This window comes from Tachysurus fulvidraco, chromosome 5 (assembly GCF_022655615.1).
Source record: "Tachysurus fulvidraco isolate hzauxx_2018 chromosome 5, HZAU_PFXX_2.0, whole genome shotgun sequence".
NCBI lineage: Eukaryota > Metazoa > Chordata > Actinopteri > Siluriformes > Bagridae > Tachysurus > Tachysurus fulvidraco.
Window position 1 is genome coordinate 22671738 of NC_062522.1, and position 15899 is coordinate 22687636.

The 15899-nt window shown below is 36.7% G+C and overlaps 1 protein-coding gene across 8 annotated transcripts in view; it reads right to left on the minus strand.

The window, feature by feature from the left end:
- frmd4ba (FERM domain containing 4Ba) overlaps positions 1-15899 on the minus strand; it is a 48898-nt gene that overhangs the window by 18970 nt on the left and 14029 nt on the right. For 2 of the 8 annotated variants that reach the window (XM_027146820.2, XM_027146819.2), the window contains exons 1-7: positions 14214-14446; positions 7640-7705; positions 7349-7443; positions 6772-6864; positions 5834-5918; positions 2580-2636; positions 1894-1916 (exon numbers count right to left, since the gene is read on the minus strand). In XM_027146820.2, the coding sequence (XP_027002621.2) occupies positions 1894-1916; positions 2580-2636; positions 5834-5918; positions 6772-6864; positions 7349-7443; positions 7640-7705; positions 14214-14375 (581 nt within the window). In that variant the 5' untranslated portion in view covers positions 14376-14446. Of the gene's footprint in view, positions 1-1893; positions 1917-2579; positions 2637-2861; positions 2892-3450; positions 3508-5833; positions 5919-6771; positions 6865-7348; positions 7444-7639; positions 7706-14213; positions 14447-15899 lie in introns of those variants that run through there. The other 6 variants (XM_027146825.2, XM_027146823.2, XM_027146821.2 and 3 more) reach the window with 5 other exon arrangements.

Consider the following 15899-nt stretch of genomic DNA (forward strand, 5'->3'; position numbering starts at 1 on the left):
TGTAAAATTTTCTGTAACATCCATGTCGCTTTCTGGATTTGATCCCCAGTATAAACCTGTGGTCTGAGTTGAAGAAGGAAGTTTACAGAATGCCTCCAATTTAAGACATTACAGGAACAGGCTGTTCACAAAATATAAACTGTAAAAGTGCCAACATTTTAATCAGGTGTTGATAGAAAAACATTGCATTATTTAAAAAAAAAAAAGTGTTTGGAACAGGAAAAGTTTCAATAACACGGTAAAATGTGCAGGTATTTTGGAGCTTAAAAATTCATGTATCCTTGCCAGGTTATTCTGTTTTGCTCATTTTCATGGAAGGAGCCAATATCATGACTGTCATTTCTCTACAGGTATGAAGCAAAAAGCAAACTGAAGAAACCCACGATAACTGAAGACAGGCTTTTAAAAATGTTCCTATATGCTGCTATTTTAGAGTCACATTTCTAGTATGTTGCACATCATATCACAGCTGCTGTTAACCGGAAAAGTAAAGGTCATTGTTGTACAACACACTGCAGCCAGAGTAAAACAGTCCTGTGCTGAGCTTTCTTGCCGCACAACTGAAAGCATACAATGCTTTGTGTTCTAACAATGTGACATGTGACCACTGGAAGGACAAAAGCAAATAAGACTAGTTTGGTGTCAACCTACACACTCGTCCACTTTACAACCAGGTAGCTACTACTTCCACAAGAGTGCATCTTAACAGAGGAGATGTATATGGTTAATATATAGCAATCTTCAGAAAGACTCGGTGCACAAAGAGAGATTATAAACCATACAGTGCTTACAGGGTAATACAAAAGTACTTCAATCATCATTATGTCATAATCAATATAGATATTCCAAACAATTCAACAAGTTCAACCTGATTATGTTTTCTAAATGTTTTAATTTATGCAGTCAGAAGTAATTTAAGCTGTCAATAACTATTCTTATAGTATACAATTCAAGAACACTGGAATATAATTCACTGGGATTGCTGACCTTTCAGTGTCACCTAGCTCAACCCGAAGGAATAATCATGCACACTTGAGCAAAATCAACCATAAATATTAACCAAGCCTAAGATTGTCAGCCTCCCTGGTAACATTTTACATCTAAAGAAAGTCCTTCAAACAAGCAGAGACGCAAACATGTCTGTTGACAATAATACGTTTGGGTGACCATATAAAGCAATGCTCACAAAACAAAACATTTCAAGGCACTTCACTGAAACATTTATGGAATCTATTTCCTTTCATTCTAAAGGAGTTCCTACATCAAACTCAAAATGGTCTGCTCATGAAAGAGTGCCATAAACTCAACAAGTAAACTTTTCATTGCCTGTTTAATATTTTGTGCAGGTGAGCTCTTTAAGACTGGCACATCGGCCCATTCACCCTTAACACACAAGTGATGACAGTCATCTGATGACTCAAACCACAGATATTTTCTCAACACACCCAAGTCATGGATGTATATTCATAGACTTCCAGCTACACTGCCACTAGGGGCAAGACAATATACCTGTACCAGGGTATTTTCAGCTTATTTTTTGTGTTACACTATACTGATATAGAGAACACACAAACACACACACAAACCAGAAAACAAAAACACAAAAACTTACATTTCAACTTACAATCATGAAAAACAGGGCGTTTCACTACCAGGATAAGAGCTAATCCCTCAACAAGTCAGTTTAAAATGATGCTCTGGTGGCTTCATTAATCAAACAATTTAATAGCACTTGACCATTTTAAACTACAAGTGCATAAGAGTCCTCTTTAAAACGTACATTTTAAGAACAAATGAAAACAGGATATACTGGAAACAGCAAGATCATTAAATACCATTTTTTAATCATGCAATTTTGTAAACACAAATGAAGGATCAGGATCTGGGCTTTACCTTGTGTAGTCCCCTTTTGCCTCCTGAAAAACACACACACACACACACACACACACACACACACACACACACACACAGTTAGTGAACGCTGCACATTCCTTTTGTATATTAACTTTTAGCTGAACAATAGTACATTTTATACATCGAACTGAACTTCATTATGTGAGATTTGCACAAGCACAGGGTATTTTACTCATTGTAAACTCTATTACACGGTGTTATTTTTCTTTGTAGTGTTATGTTACACTCCTGCTGACTTGCACACTATCCTTGTGTGTAGTCGTGCTTATGTACTCGGGCCGTACAAGTGCATGCATGTTTTATTTTAACCTGCCAAAAGCTACATGTGGATGTGCATAATGACAATAAAATCGGATGTGGATTAGTAATAAACCAAGATACATCCCAGTTATCTTCTTCACACACACTAAGAGGCTTAACTCTGTCAGTCGTGCAAAAACTTCGAGCCCCAATAAGCTTGTTTTCTAAATTTAGAAGGTTTAACAACGTAAACACGTAAACACGAGGCAGTATTTATAAGCGAACACGTGAAAATAAACACGTAAACGGCTGCTTTAAACCGTAGTAACGTCGAGTCGCCGTTTAAAACAGTTTGGATTCAAACTGAAGCTACGTAACGTGTTAAACGGTCTGTCAAACAAGGCGACGTTAAATAGCGCACTTACCTGCAACACGAACGCAGCTAACTTAAAAACATGTTCACTCTCCAATTCGACATTTCCCTGTAATAAAAAAACAGAAATAACACAGAGATAAAACAAATCTTATTCAGCCAACGTGCGGCTCCGGTTAGTTTTTAAACTATTTCAGTCCCCTCACAGGTTTCCACGGGGGAAAAAACCATTCACCAGAAAAACAGGGGGAATTAATTTCACTCTGTTATAAACATACAACGCTATGTCCGTCCTTTCATAAAAGTCATTATCGCACAGAAATATAAACTTTACCTCATTATACAGCATATTAAAAACAAAACATGTACAATTCTTTAATATAGATCATTAAAGCTCGGTGTTATCAGAGCCCCTGCACTGAATTGGTACAGTCTGCTAACAGGTTCATCAAACCGCATCAAGTAGCATCAAAACATATCAAACAGATAGTAAGCACTATATTTGACTTAATTATTGTCAGAAAGTGAAATTCTGGGATGAGATATTTAATCACTTCGTTTATCAAACATTTAATATTATATTTTTTAGGTTCTTCATCTATTAAATGCCCATGTTTTAACTCTGCATTTAGGTTCAAGAGATTACAAATTAAAAGCCTCATTGTCAGAAGTAATATTGCCTATTAAAATAAATGCATAAACTTAAATATAAAGTATAATAAACTTGAAATATATGTCATTTTCTTCATGAGAAAACTTAATTTCATGTGTTAAAAAAACTGATTCCTGGATACTGGAAACATGAAGAAAAAAAAAACAATTTAAATAATATAATATTACTTTATTGTAGGTGTATGTAATTGAAAATTGTTCCAGTAAGGAACTGGTTTAAAGCCTATAGATTATAATTGGTCATATCTTACTCTTAGTCTTGGAAACATCCTGGAACGTTGGCCTGGTGTCATGTGATTTTTGACCAGGTTGTGTCAATACTAAGGCTTAGTATTAACCATGTTTATTTGCTCTCATAACTCCAAGGAATAAACACACAAACGAGTAGGTGTCCCATGTTACCCAATGAATGTGTAATACAAGCTGGCTGGTTAAATAAGCAGAGCAAAATTGCATCACTATCAGATATGACAAGTGATCTGACACTACCATTGAAAAAAATAAATAAATAAATGAAAAAACATACAGGGAAAGGAAAATACACTCACTAAGCACTTTACTTGGAACACCTGTATCTGCATTTGAGTATTTCAATAACTCCTGATAACCTAGGATTTTCACGCACAGCGGTCTCTAAAGTTTATTCAGAGCGGTTCAATAAAGAAACATGTCCAGTGAGTTCTGTGAATATGGAAATTGTAGATGAGACAGGTCAATGGACAATATCTAGACCATTAGGCTAACAACACTTTCTCTTCTGTCAGCTAAGAACAGAAAGCTGAGGCTACAGCAGACACAGGCTCATTAAAACCTGACAGTTAAAGACTGAAAAAACAGCCTGATCTGATAGATCTTGGTTTCTTCTTAATCACACAGATGATAGGGTCAGAACCTGGTTCTGAAAGCATGAAACCATGCACCCAACCTGCCTTGTGTCAACAGTCCGGACTGGTGCAGGCAGTGTAATGGTGTGAGAAATGTTTTCTTGCCAGACTTTGGGTTTGTTAATATGTACACATGGATTTGTAATGACAAATGCCACAGTCTATTTGAGTACCGTTGCTGATTATGTGCATCCTTTCATGGTCACAATCTTCCCATCTTCTAATGGCTACTTCCAACATGAACCAAGACCAAAATATGGTTTCCAGTTTCATGAACATGACAATGAGATCAGTGTTCTTCAGTGATCTTCCCAGTCACCAGATCTGAATCCAGTAGAACGGGGGATTCATAGGATAATAAATCTGCAGGAATTTCTTTATGCAATCATATCAACATAACAACTTGTGGAATTCATGCCACAAACAACTGAAGCTGTTCTGAAAGTAAAGAGAGACCCTACCGTGAATTGAAAAAGTTTTCCTGATAAATGAATTAGATTGATTAAATAAATTAAACTGTAAATTAGAACACAAAATATGAGGCAGAAACAAGGATTGCAAATAAGCTAGAAATACTTCACATTTTGACTATTGAAATGTCTTGTAAATTTGATTAACATCACTACAAATGACCTTTGCAACATTTTGTGCATGTGTGTGTCTGTGTGTGAGACAGTGATAGGAGTGAATATCTAGCCAGTTCTCCTCACAGTTATTGGCAATGCACTGCTGCACTCCCCCTTTTTAATTAACACACTTTTGGCCTGTGTCTGTGGGTCTATGTGTGTGGTACAAGCTTCAGATTACTGAAGACCTTTTATTCATTTTTATTCCCTACTTCTGCTCCCACTGTTATTACAGTGGCACACTAAAAAATCCATGCAGTCAAGTGATATTTTTGGAGGATTACAGAATCAGTTGGTACTTTGTACTAGAGTTGAATGCTGGCATTGTTTAACCAGAGGCGATGTAGCATTGGGCACTAAAACTAGAAGCTGAATGAAGATTAACATTTCAGAGGGTCTTAGAGCAAATCAAAAATGCTTTCTTTACTGTCAAATGCCTGATGTTAACCTACTGTTGTGTTGTACAGTAAAAGAAAGAATGATATTTATGCTGAAAATGTCTATCATAGATGGCATACAGGGATCATGTTAACTGTTGTTCTGTTACCTGTTATTCTATGCTTGCGTATATTGCTTTCTTTTTATGCTTGTTATTGTGTTTTGCTTTCATTATTAAAAGTAAATCTTTCACTGCTAAGACTGACATTTATAGTTTGACTAACTACATTCAAACCTCATGTTTACTTGCCACTTGCTGTGTGTTCGGGTGTTTGTTAAGCTTTGTCTTTCTTTTTAGTTTACTCTTCCTCCTTGGTGGAAATTCGCTCATTCTTGGTTCACTGCAGGCTCATTTAACAGCTCTGCTTTTGTGCTATATTCTGGTTTTACTTATTTTGAGTAAATCTATTTGGTACCTATGAAATTAATAATCTCTCTAATATAAAACGGCATACTATAAATAAAACATATCGTGTGTGGTAGTTTAGTGGTTAAGGTGTTAGTCTAGCGATCAGATTAGCTCAAATCCCAGGTCTACCAAGCTGCCACTGCTAGGCCCCTGAGCAAGGTCTTTTACCCTTAGCTGCTCAGTTGTGTAAAAATGAGATAAAATGTAAGTCGTCTTTGGATAATGGTGTCTGCCAAATGCTGTAAATTATATACTGTTGTAAGCACAAAGCACTCACATTGTAAACAGAAGACTTAGCATTCCAGTAAAACAGCTCCACTGTGCTGGTATCTTTCAGTAATCCGACACTCTCGATGTAAAACCTGTTAAAGAACACATGACAATTTAATTTGTGCAGTTTACATATAGTCCACAAGACATAAGGATAACTGAATTTACACAAATTTTACAACTTGTTTCATTAAACTGTATGTTGTTACCTGGATGATCAAAGACTGTCTTAATGTTTTGTGTTTTTATGTTTTTTCCATGAGTCCTTTTTTGCCCTGTGCAGTTAAACCTTTGTTTTTATCAGATTCTTCTGCATATTTGAACCCTTTCTAACAGCAGCTATATGATGCTGAGATCTTTTCACAGGTAGGACAACCGACAGACTCTATTACAAAAGATGCTGGAAAAGCAAAGAACATGCAGGAGCTGGAGGATTTTTCTGAAGAACAGTGGGAGGTTTAACTGCTCAGGAACAAACTTGGGGCTCATTAAAAACTTCTGTTGATCAACCAGAACAACACACAGTATTTGAAATTAAACGTATATAAAATTCTGAACTGGTTCATTCGTGTAAATTCAGATATGGATTATATTCCATACATCTGTTATGTGAAATTATTTATTGCACAACTACACAAAAAATTAAATGCAACTTTTATTATCAGTTTTATTAAATAATGATTAACATTTTGCAGATTCTGCAAGGTGTGTATAAACATCTGAACTACAAATTCTTTTACAGCATAAACCTTATGTAGATCAGCAAAAAACATAATACTCCTATAACTGCTCTTGAGTGAACAAAGTATTCATTATTGTACATGCATTAAGAACCAATTCCAATGGTCCAACTCTTTCGGTATGTTGCAGCGCCCTCTAGTAGATGTGTCATGTCCTTCGCATGTCTGTGTTTACATTTAAACTAGTTTAAATATCTACACTCACCTAACATGAAATTTGAGCTCGAGTGGTCCAGTCTTTTTGGAAAAGTTGTGCTCCAGTACTCTCCGGTTCAGTTGCAGCCAGCTTGTCAGACCACTAATAAAAGAAATGATTTATTCACATACAAATCTGTAGCAGTAGATTATTATGCTTCACTGTGTTTGAACTGACTACAAGAACATTATCACACATGTAAACTGGCTATTCATTAATCTTTTATGCCTGGTATAATTTGTCATGTTGTTGCTCTTTCTTTTTTATTCATACATTACAATTACAGTCAGAGAAGAAGTTTATAGACAGACAGACAGACAGACAGACAGACAGACAGACAGATAGATAGATAGATAGATAGATAGATAGATAGATAGATAGATAGATAGATAGATAGATAGATAGATAGATAGATAGATAGATAGATAGATAGATAGATAAAGATTACTTTTACAAAAATATGTAAGGATAAACATTCTACTGTGTGTGTGTGTGTGTGTGTGTGTGTCTCTGCTTATATCATGTCAGTTAACCTGCCACATAAGATATTCACACAACAGCTGTTTCATGACGTGGGCCCACATACTTTGTGTCAGTGTATGATATTCCAAAATACTCCTTTTCCTTCAGGCTGAAATGGGATGAGACCATGTCCAAGAGATCTCTAGACAGTAGTTTTGGCTGAAAAAAAGATTAAAAACAGGTTGATGCTAAGAATATTTTATGATGATTGAACCTGTTTTCCAACAGGCTGTGTTTCAAACAGTCCTAGCACTTAGCAGTGTGCAATGAAAATGAAAGTTTATATAATAGTATATATAATAGTAATATAACAGAAACCCTCATACACAATGTTCAAGCTTGAAAAAAGCCTCACCTGGACGAGCAGTTCTAGCTGTCTGTCATCCAGCAGAAGCACCTGACACTGCCGACCCTCCGTCATCTAAAAAACAACAAATAGATTATATTTTAGCTAATATAAAGATATGATGCCATTTAATGATGATGGTGGTTGATGGGAGTTTCTCTCATTCAGTCCAACCTGAAACAGTAAAAAAAATTCGATCCCATAGCCATAAAATTACAATTAATTTAATAATTCGAGGACGATGTGAGAGCAACTTTGTCACGATTTTGTCTTTTAGAACCTTAGTATAAAGAACACCTGCTAAAAGTACTTTTGAGTAAATGATTTACAAAATTTATTAATAGTCCTGGATACATAATGAAGGAGATCAAGCCCAATTTGCTATTTATTCACACAAGGTCAGTATAGGGCTGGGCGGTATGACGGTATATTCCATTTCCGCGGAATAAAATGTCTACCGTTACAGGTTTTTCTATTCCGTGCATACCGTGAAATTTAAATTAGTGGGCATGGTTAACCTCACATGTAGCACGCCGGAATCTGAGAAAAATTGAGAAGCAGCACATAAGCGTAGATAAGAAGAAAAACATGGAGAAAGACATGCATGCTGATAAAGAAATCCCACAAACCAATCCCGAGCAGGAGGAGGAACTTGTCATCAGTGGTTCGGGTTTACAAAGGCTCACAAAGAGCAGACAAATGTGATTTGCAAACTGTGTCACACGAATGTAACCGTTAGCCATGCTAGCACGAGTAACTTGTTTTATCATCTAAAAATGAAGCAAGTTGAGAGTCTCATTCACTACTAATGCTAAAAAAGACTATTCTTTATTTTTAAAGTGTTAAAGTGGTATTCAATATATTAAGCACGTTCCTTTTGTTGATTTACCTGAAAAATTATTATTCCGTGATATATACCGCTACCGTGAAATAAAATAACTTATTCCGTGAATCAGATTTTTGGTCATTCCGCCCACCGCTAGGTCGGTGTGACCAAAAAACCTGCTGAGACCATGAGAGAATATATAAGACAATACATAAATAGACATGGTACAAATATTGACATAGCATGAGACGAATAAGTGGGAAAGTATATTGAAAGAGATTTAGGGCATGTATGGTGAGATTAGTGGAGCTGAATTCAAAGAGCATGGTGGTTTAGAAGTTAGCATGTTTGCCTCGCACAGCAAGGGTTGGGGGTTTGACTCCCTCCACCTCCCTGTGTCTGCTGAGTTTGCATGTTTTCCGCATGCATTGGGGGTTTCCTTTGGGTACACTGGCCAAAGACATGTGTGGTAGGCTGATTGGCATCTCTAAATTGTCTGTAGTGTGTGTGCACAATTGTGCTCTGTTATGGGTTGGCACCTCATCTTGGGTATCCCCGGTCTTGTGTCCCCCGAGGTCCCTGGGTGAGTCTCAAGGTTGCCCTCAACCCTGCTTAGGATATGTGGTGTAGAAAATGTATGGATGGATAGATGGCACCTTAGAAAATGCAAGAGAGGTGCAACGAGAAAGTGTTCACTCTATCCTCTGGAGATCATGAGTTCAAATTCTGACAATCCTGTAGCCATACCTGGCCAAGGGAACAAAATTGGACATGCTGTCTGGGTATGAGGAATGGTATAATTGCCTTTCTCCCTTGTTAATCATAGTGCAAGAACATCATGTCAAAAAAGATGTGTTTGGCTGGTTTCATATCATGGAAGCACATGGCAGTTCTGACTCTTTTAACTGGGGAAAAGGGGAGAGCTGAATTATGGGTGAGAAAATGAGAAATTACAGTATATCTTATTTTCTTATTACAATGGTACCTGTCAAAGAGTGGGATATATTAGGTAGTCTGGTAACTTAACAAAATAACTTGGTCATAGCATCTTCAACAGAAAAACAGTAAACAGTAGGTTTTATAAGGTGTTCCTGGTATGCGTTGGTTGGTGCCTACCAAAAGTTTCCCAAGGAAGGACAACCTGTGAACTGGAGACAGGTTCACGGGAGCCCAAGACTCGTGTGTGGGTAGCAATGGCTGGTCTGTTTGCTCTTAATCTGACTGAGCATCTGTGGGATGTGCTGGACAAACATCTCTGATCCATGGAGGAGGTACCTCACAACTTACAGAACATAAAGAATCTGCTGCTAATGTGTTGGTGCCAGATACCACAGTACACCCACCTTTTGACCTTCAGAGGTCTTGTGATGTCCATGCCTTGATGGCTCAGAGCTGTTTTGGTGGCACAAGGGTAACCACACAATATTAGGCAGCTGGTTTTAATGTTATGGATGATTGATATACTTGATGTATACCTATTATTTTATCCTTTACTCACCCAAAACTCACTCATTCACACCTAAGGGCAATATTGCATAGCTATTATGTCTACACACATGTCTTTTAGAGGGGTCACTGGCAGGAAACTTAAATGAACACGGTGAGAGGATGTGACACTCCACACAGACAGTAACTAAAGATTGGTATCAAACCCAGGAAACACCCATGCTTTGCCTATGCCTTGTACTACCCATTTTGAACAATATGAACAACACACAAAAAACCCCTCACACCAACCCCAAATGTAACTGTGCTGTTACATTTACAAAAATCTACAAGAGAAACTATTTTAGAGGAGAACATTTCCAGATATTCCAACCCAGATGGATTGCATATTTAAAAGTGAGTTACCAAGAAGTCAGTAAAGAAAATGTGCTTTACCTTCATTTATGGGAAAATTTTGAAAAGGAGCAACAAGATAACGTCATTAAATCAGCTCCAGGTAAACACACAATCATGAGTATGGTAGCACAAACATTTATTACAACACATTTTAAATCATTTCAAGTAAATACCTTTTCAAAATGTATATTTCATGATATCTTTTACTTTTTAGAATGTGAATGGAGACTCCAATATAAAAACCAATGCTGAATACTGTTGTTCATACACACACAGATACACAGCTATATTAAATAAACAAGTCTGCTTTATAAAATCCAGCTCAGTGAATAATTCGTAAAATAAGTCCAAGCATAGAACTTAAAGCTTCAGAAACATGCACAATTTCACTGACCTCCTCCCCTGATGGAAAATCTGGACACCAACCCATACACACCCACGCATGCAATACACACATACACCCAGGACAATGCACACCCACAACAAGAGCTGGAATAAACTATGCTTGATGTAAACTTTGTAAGAACTTGTTGTCCTGTTTAAAAGATGACCGTAGATAATGTTTTAATTATCTGCTGTAATTAATTTTTTCTTACAACATTAACATTCTTAATATTAAACCACTTCACAATGCTTAGTCCAGAGTTCTCAGTAAGGATGGCTGCTTTATATTAATACAAATGGATTAATATGCTGACAACATATGAAATTTCAAATTGTATTGCTTTTGTATTATGGATTTCCCATTCCTTATAAACACGACCGCCGTCCTGCCTAATCCACCTTAATCAAAAGAATTATTGTTGCTGTTAATTACATGAGCTCCATGACCTAAGCAGGAATTATTCACTATAGTAACCTCTTAAGGGACTTCGTACAAGTCTGAATTGAACAGCTTTATCAAAGGTTCATTGTAATGCCAAAATCACACTCAAAACACAATAATTTTACTAGTTTAGATTTAGTCTACGTTCATAGGTTGTTCTGCTCATGCAACAAGTGATAAAACTAAAATAAAATCAAAGCCCATTTCAACCTATCATAAAATGTTATCTTCATCTCTTCATCTCTTTCCCATGTCAGAGAATGTTAAGCTTTACCTCTGAGTATTAACAGCTCTGACACCGTAGACTGCTTTCAAACGTGCAGACAACCATATAAACAATTAATAAAATCTCATAAAATCAATATAAGCAAGTGACATGTCATTTTTTAATAATAATAATAATTATTAATAATAAAGAAGCATGACAAAAAATTTCAACAAATTCATTCATTGACTATAATGCAGCAGTGCAGATGGAGAAACTTTACCTTGGCCAAAAGACAAAGTTCTGAAGAGTTTTTTGTTGAATCCTGGCAGCATTCGTATTATGTAATTTCAATGTGGCCCCAACAGCCGACCCCCAGTCTATTGTCCTTATCCACCACTCACACTTATTCTTCACTGATAAGTGCCTGTGTGGCTGCTATGAATCTGTATGTATTCACTCAGCACAGCAGCTTCATTGTGCTTTTGTCTATCTGTCTATGAGGCGGTGGCTCTGCCTGGTTCAGAGTGGATTTTGCATCACCAGGGTCCACCAAGTCACAAGGAGAAAGTTATATCCAGTTATTGTTCTGCAACAAACCCAGCTACAAGAAGAATTTTTGTCTTACACAGTTCTACAACAAGTGATTGTTTTTTTTTTTTTTTTTACTGTTTGCGTCCGAGTGTGTATGTGTGTGCGGTTCGGGTGTCCCATGGTAAAAACAGAAAGGGTTCATGTGATGTGCACTGATTAAGACACGGCGGTCGACATCCCCTGAGGCCCAGTCTCAGGGTTAGAATCTTCAAACAAAGCCCCCTCACAAATATCCTCATGCCAAATCTTGAGTTTCTTTCTGTAGTCAAAGACGTGAGACTCCACAAAGGCCCTAACTGGCTCAGCAGTGTTTTACTAATTTTCTTTAATGCTGTGACAATGCAGAGTTAATGACTTGAAAATTCTCAAATATCTACTGATAATGCTTAAAAAAACTTCCCCAGCTCTACAGTAAACACACACACACACACACACACACACACACACACACACACACACACACACACACACACACACACACACACACACACACACACACACACACACACACACGCGAGTCACCACTGGAGTCATCATGGAAAAAATAAAAATAAAACTGACTGGCAATGACTCATATCTACCAACTCCAAATACTACTATAAAGGTCTGACACCAAACACAACATCTGGAGAGGCGATTGTCTGGACATATGACTATCCAACCCACAGTAAAAATGTGATGACAAGAGTTTATAGAATGCGTTCATAGAGAAAAGAAAAGTTAGGTTTTGAAATAACTTTGTATGACAAAAGAAGTATTAATAAACTTCTTTTAATAAAACATTTCCCTCATATAAAAGTTGAAATGTTTGTCTGCAATAGTGACAATAAAGTTGGGACCTGACCATTTAGGCATTACGCTTTAATCTATAGTACTTGAACTGATCATACCTCAAAGCTTCTTTCTATTTAATTTGCATGAAATTGCAGATCAATTTTAATATAAAAGTGGACAAAAATATAAAACTGTGGACATGGTTTGCTCTAATCTAGTCTAAAGTGTCACTTGCAAGAATATAGCTTATCAACATACATTACAAAACTATTCTCAGAGCATGTAAGTGATTCAAAATTAAGCTACAACATATATTTGACGGACTCCTTTGTTATTCTGCCTCATGTGGTGCATTTCTTCATATATTTAGTTGTTTCACATCTTCAGGTTCATGTAAAATGTAACTACATTTACATTAAAGGCATTTGGCAGTCATTCTTGTCCATAAAGACATACAAAAGTTTCTATCAATGAATACGTTGATATTAGTATACCATTAGTTTAAAAACCCTGGAAATTAACCTGGAAAAAACCCTGGAAATTAAAAAGTCTTAACCTGTTTAACCCTAGGCCGATTTTTGAGCCTCTTGCTTGAAAACATCATGCTCAATATAAAAATGAGTATATACTAGGTGTATTTGAATAATTATGGTACTAAGAATGTCTATATATATATAGTGTCCATTTTTTTGCGTGTTATACAAACTTTTTTAAATTTTTTATTAGACTCACAGTTTTGCACAATTGGGCTGCACTACTGCACGACCCTACAATGCTAATCCTACGACTTTGAAGCCCTGAAATTCCCTTTCCCTTAAGATGTTGGACATTTTAAAGAATCTTTACTATTTTTCTGTGTTTTTTCGTGTTCAAACTAGTCATCAAAATTTGACATTTCAAATTTTTAAAAAATGACATTTTGTTGAAATAAACCACCTTTGGGAAATGCAAACATATAAGTGCCATCATTCAAATCATTCAAACTGAAATGGAACTCATGGAAATCAGTTTTCTCTCCACGGGAACTCTGAGAAGCTATCGTATACACACCGACCTCCATTATCTTATAGCAGACGGACAAAATGCTGATAACGCTGTGAAAAACTAAACTATCATAAGACAAATAGTATGCTAGAATCCCAGAAATGCCACAAGCCATTGTCCAAAACAAATCTATTCTTGGAAATCAAGCTTAAATGCAGCATTTTAACAATTATTTTAAATCTTAATAACCTGTATTTAACTCATTGAGATCAATGACGTCTTTTAAAAATGTGACCTGGCTGATAAGGCAGCAAAAGACAAAACAAAAATTAAATTAACATATTTATAACAAACAAAACAAAACATAGACACAGAAATCACATCATGGCTATACTCAAAGTTTTTACAAGTGCAGTGAGGCTCTAAAGTTAAACCATTTAGGATGAGGAGAAAACTACGAGTAGATATTATGACCACAAATTATGACTATCATGACCATGCAATTGCTGTTGAAAGCTCAATACTTTCATACCTGATAAACATCTCCGATATTCCACCACGACTGAATCAACCTCCTGCATGGAAGCAGCCCATCACTGTAGCATCTCCTCAGCATCTGCTCAGCAATAGTCCATACTAAATGACTCCCAGAAGCCAGCACATTCTCCATACCACACAGGAAGGCCAGGGACATGTTTTATTTGTGGAGGAAATGCTAAGAAGCAATACTCCTACGGGAATTCTCGGGAAAACCTAACTGTAAACCAAAAAAAAATGTTTGGGTCTTGATGCTAGTAGCTGGTGCTCAGTGCTGCATGCACAGGCTTAAATCCAAGACTTTCCCTCTTTTGGAGGAAAGAGATGGAGGGCAGGCTCCAGAGCTTACCCGTTCTGCCCACCCCACAAACACACACACTCATACACAAAACATATACACATGTGGACTCAAAGTATAAACACACGCACGCACACAAGCAGACACAATGACTACCCCAGTCTTTCCACTTCGTCCACATAAACAGGCATTGTGGTTTCTTACTCTGTTATTTTCTTGTCTTCCAAAGCCTCGCCAAAGCCACTCAATCGACCCATGCACTATAGCCAGACATTCAGTAAAGATGTACGTGCACAAAAAGAATAGCTGTTTTGGTGCATACACCGGTTAGAAGATAATGGCATACACTGATGACTCCATTAGCTGCAGGTTTTCCAGACATGTTGATGACCTTCCATATATAATTAACAGATCATAATGTTTCTATGCAGTGGTGTTATATGACATCGTAAACCTGAGCAAACTGACTTATTTAAGAGATACTGCACATTTTGAAGATTTCTGGTTTCTGAACTTCCCCCAGTGTGTTATTTCAGGCATCGGAGGACTCCACTCGATATATTCCAGAGGAAATCTTTTTAAAAATAACTTTTATTTCATTTATCCACGACGTCAGGGTAGTACCAGAGTAACACAGTTCCGTCTGCACTATGACTTTGAAAAATATTGTATGAGGAAGAAAACACAGTATATTTGCAAATGTTGGTAGTCTAACACGGAAACTAAAAATTTGCATGCGGTGGATAATCTCAACTAGATACTGTAGAGTTCATTGTAGAGGCATTTCTGTGCTTATTCATACTCACCATAGTCTCATACTGACCATCCTTTCTGTACACTGTACTACTACAGTTCTTATAATCCCATTTTCGATGTAGCCAAGGTTTCTTCTTCATGTTGTCTATGGGAATTTGTCACAGTCTCTGGCTTGAAATTTAGGTATCTAAATCTACATACTGATTTTGGTTTGTGACATTATCTACTGTTAAAAGCCTTATGCAAATACAATTGACTTGAATATTTATCCTTCAGATCAAGGAATTAGAATTATCAATGGAAAATGTGGTCAGATTCCATGCAGAGGAGACCCACTTGATTCAGTTGAATTTTTATTATTATTATTGTTGTTATTTGGTTGCTATTATACACAGAAATACATCTCACCTCTTTGGTGTCCAACAACATTGCCCTGTCATTCATGATACACATATATTGTGGAAACAGATGTTTCACTGCAATCTTGCCACAGTTCAAGTGCAACCGAACTCAGTACCTTGCTGACCTTCCTGCTCCAACGGACAGATTTCATTATCAAGTATACACACACATTGTGCTCTGTTTCAGAATAAACTGTGATGTATAAGCCCCTAAGATTATATTAGG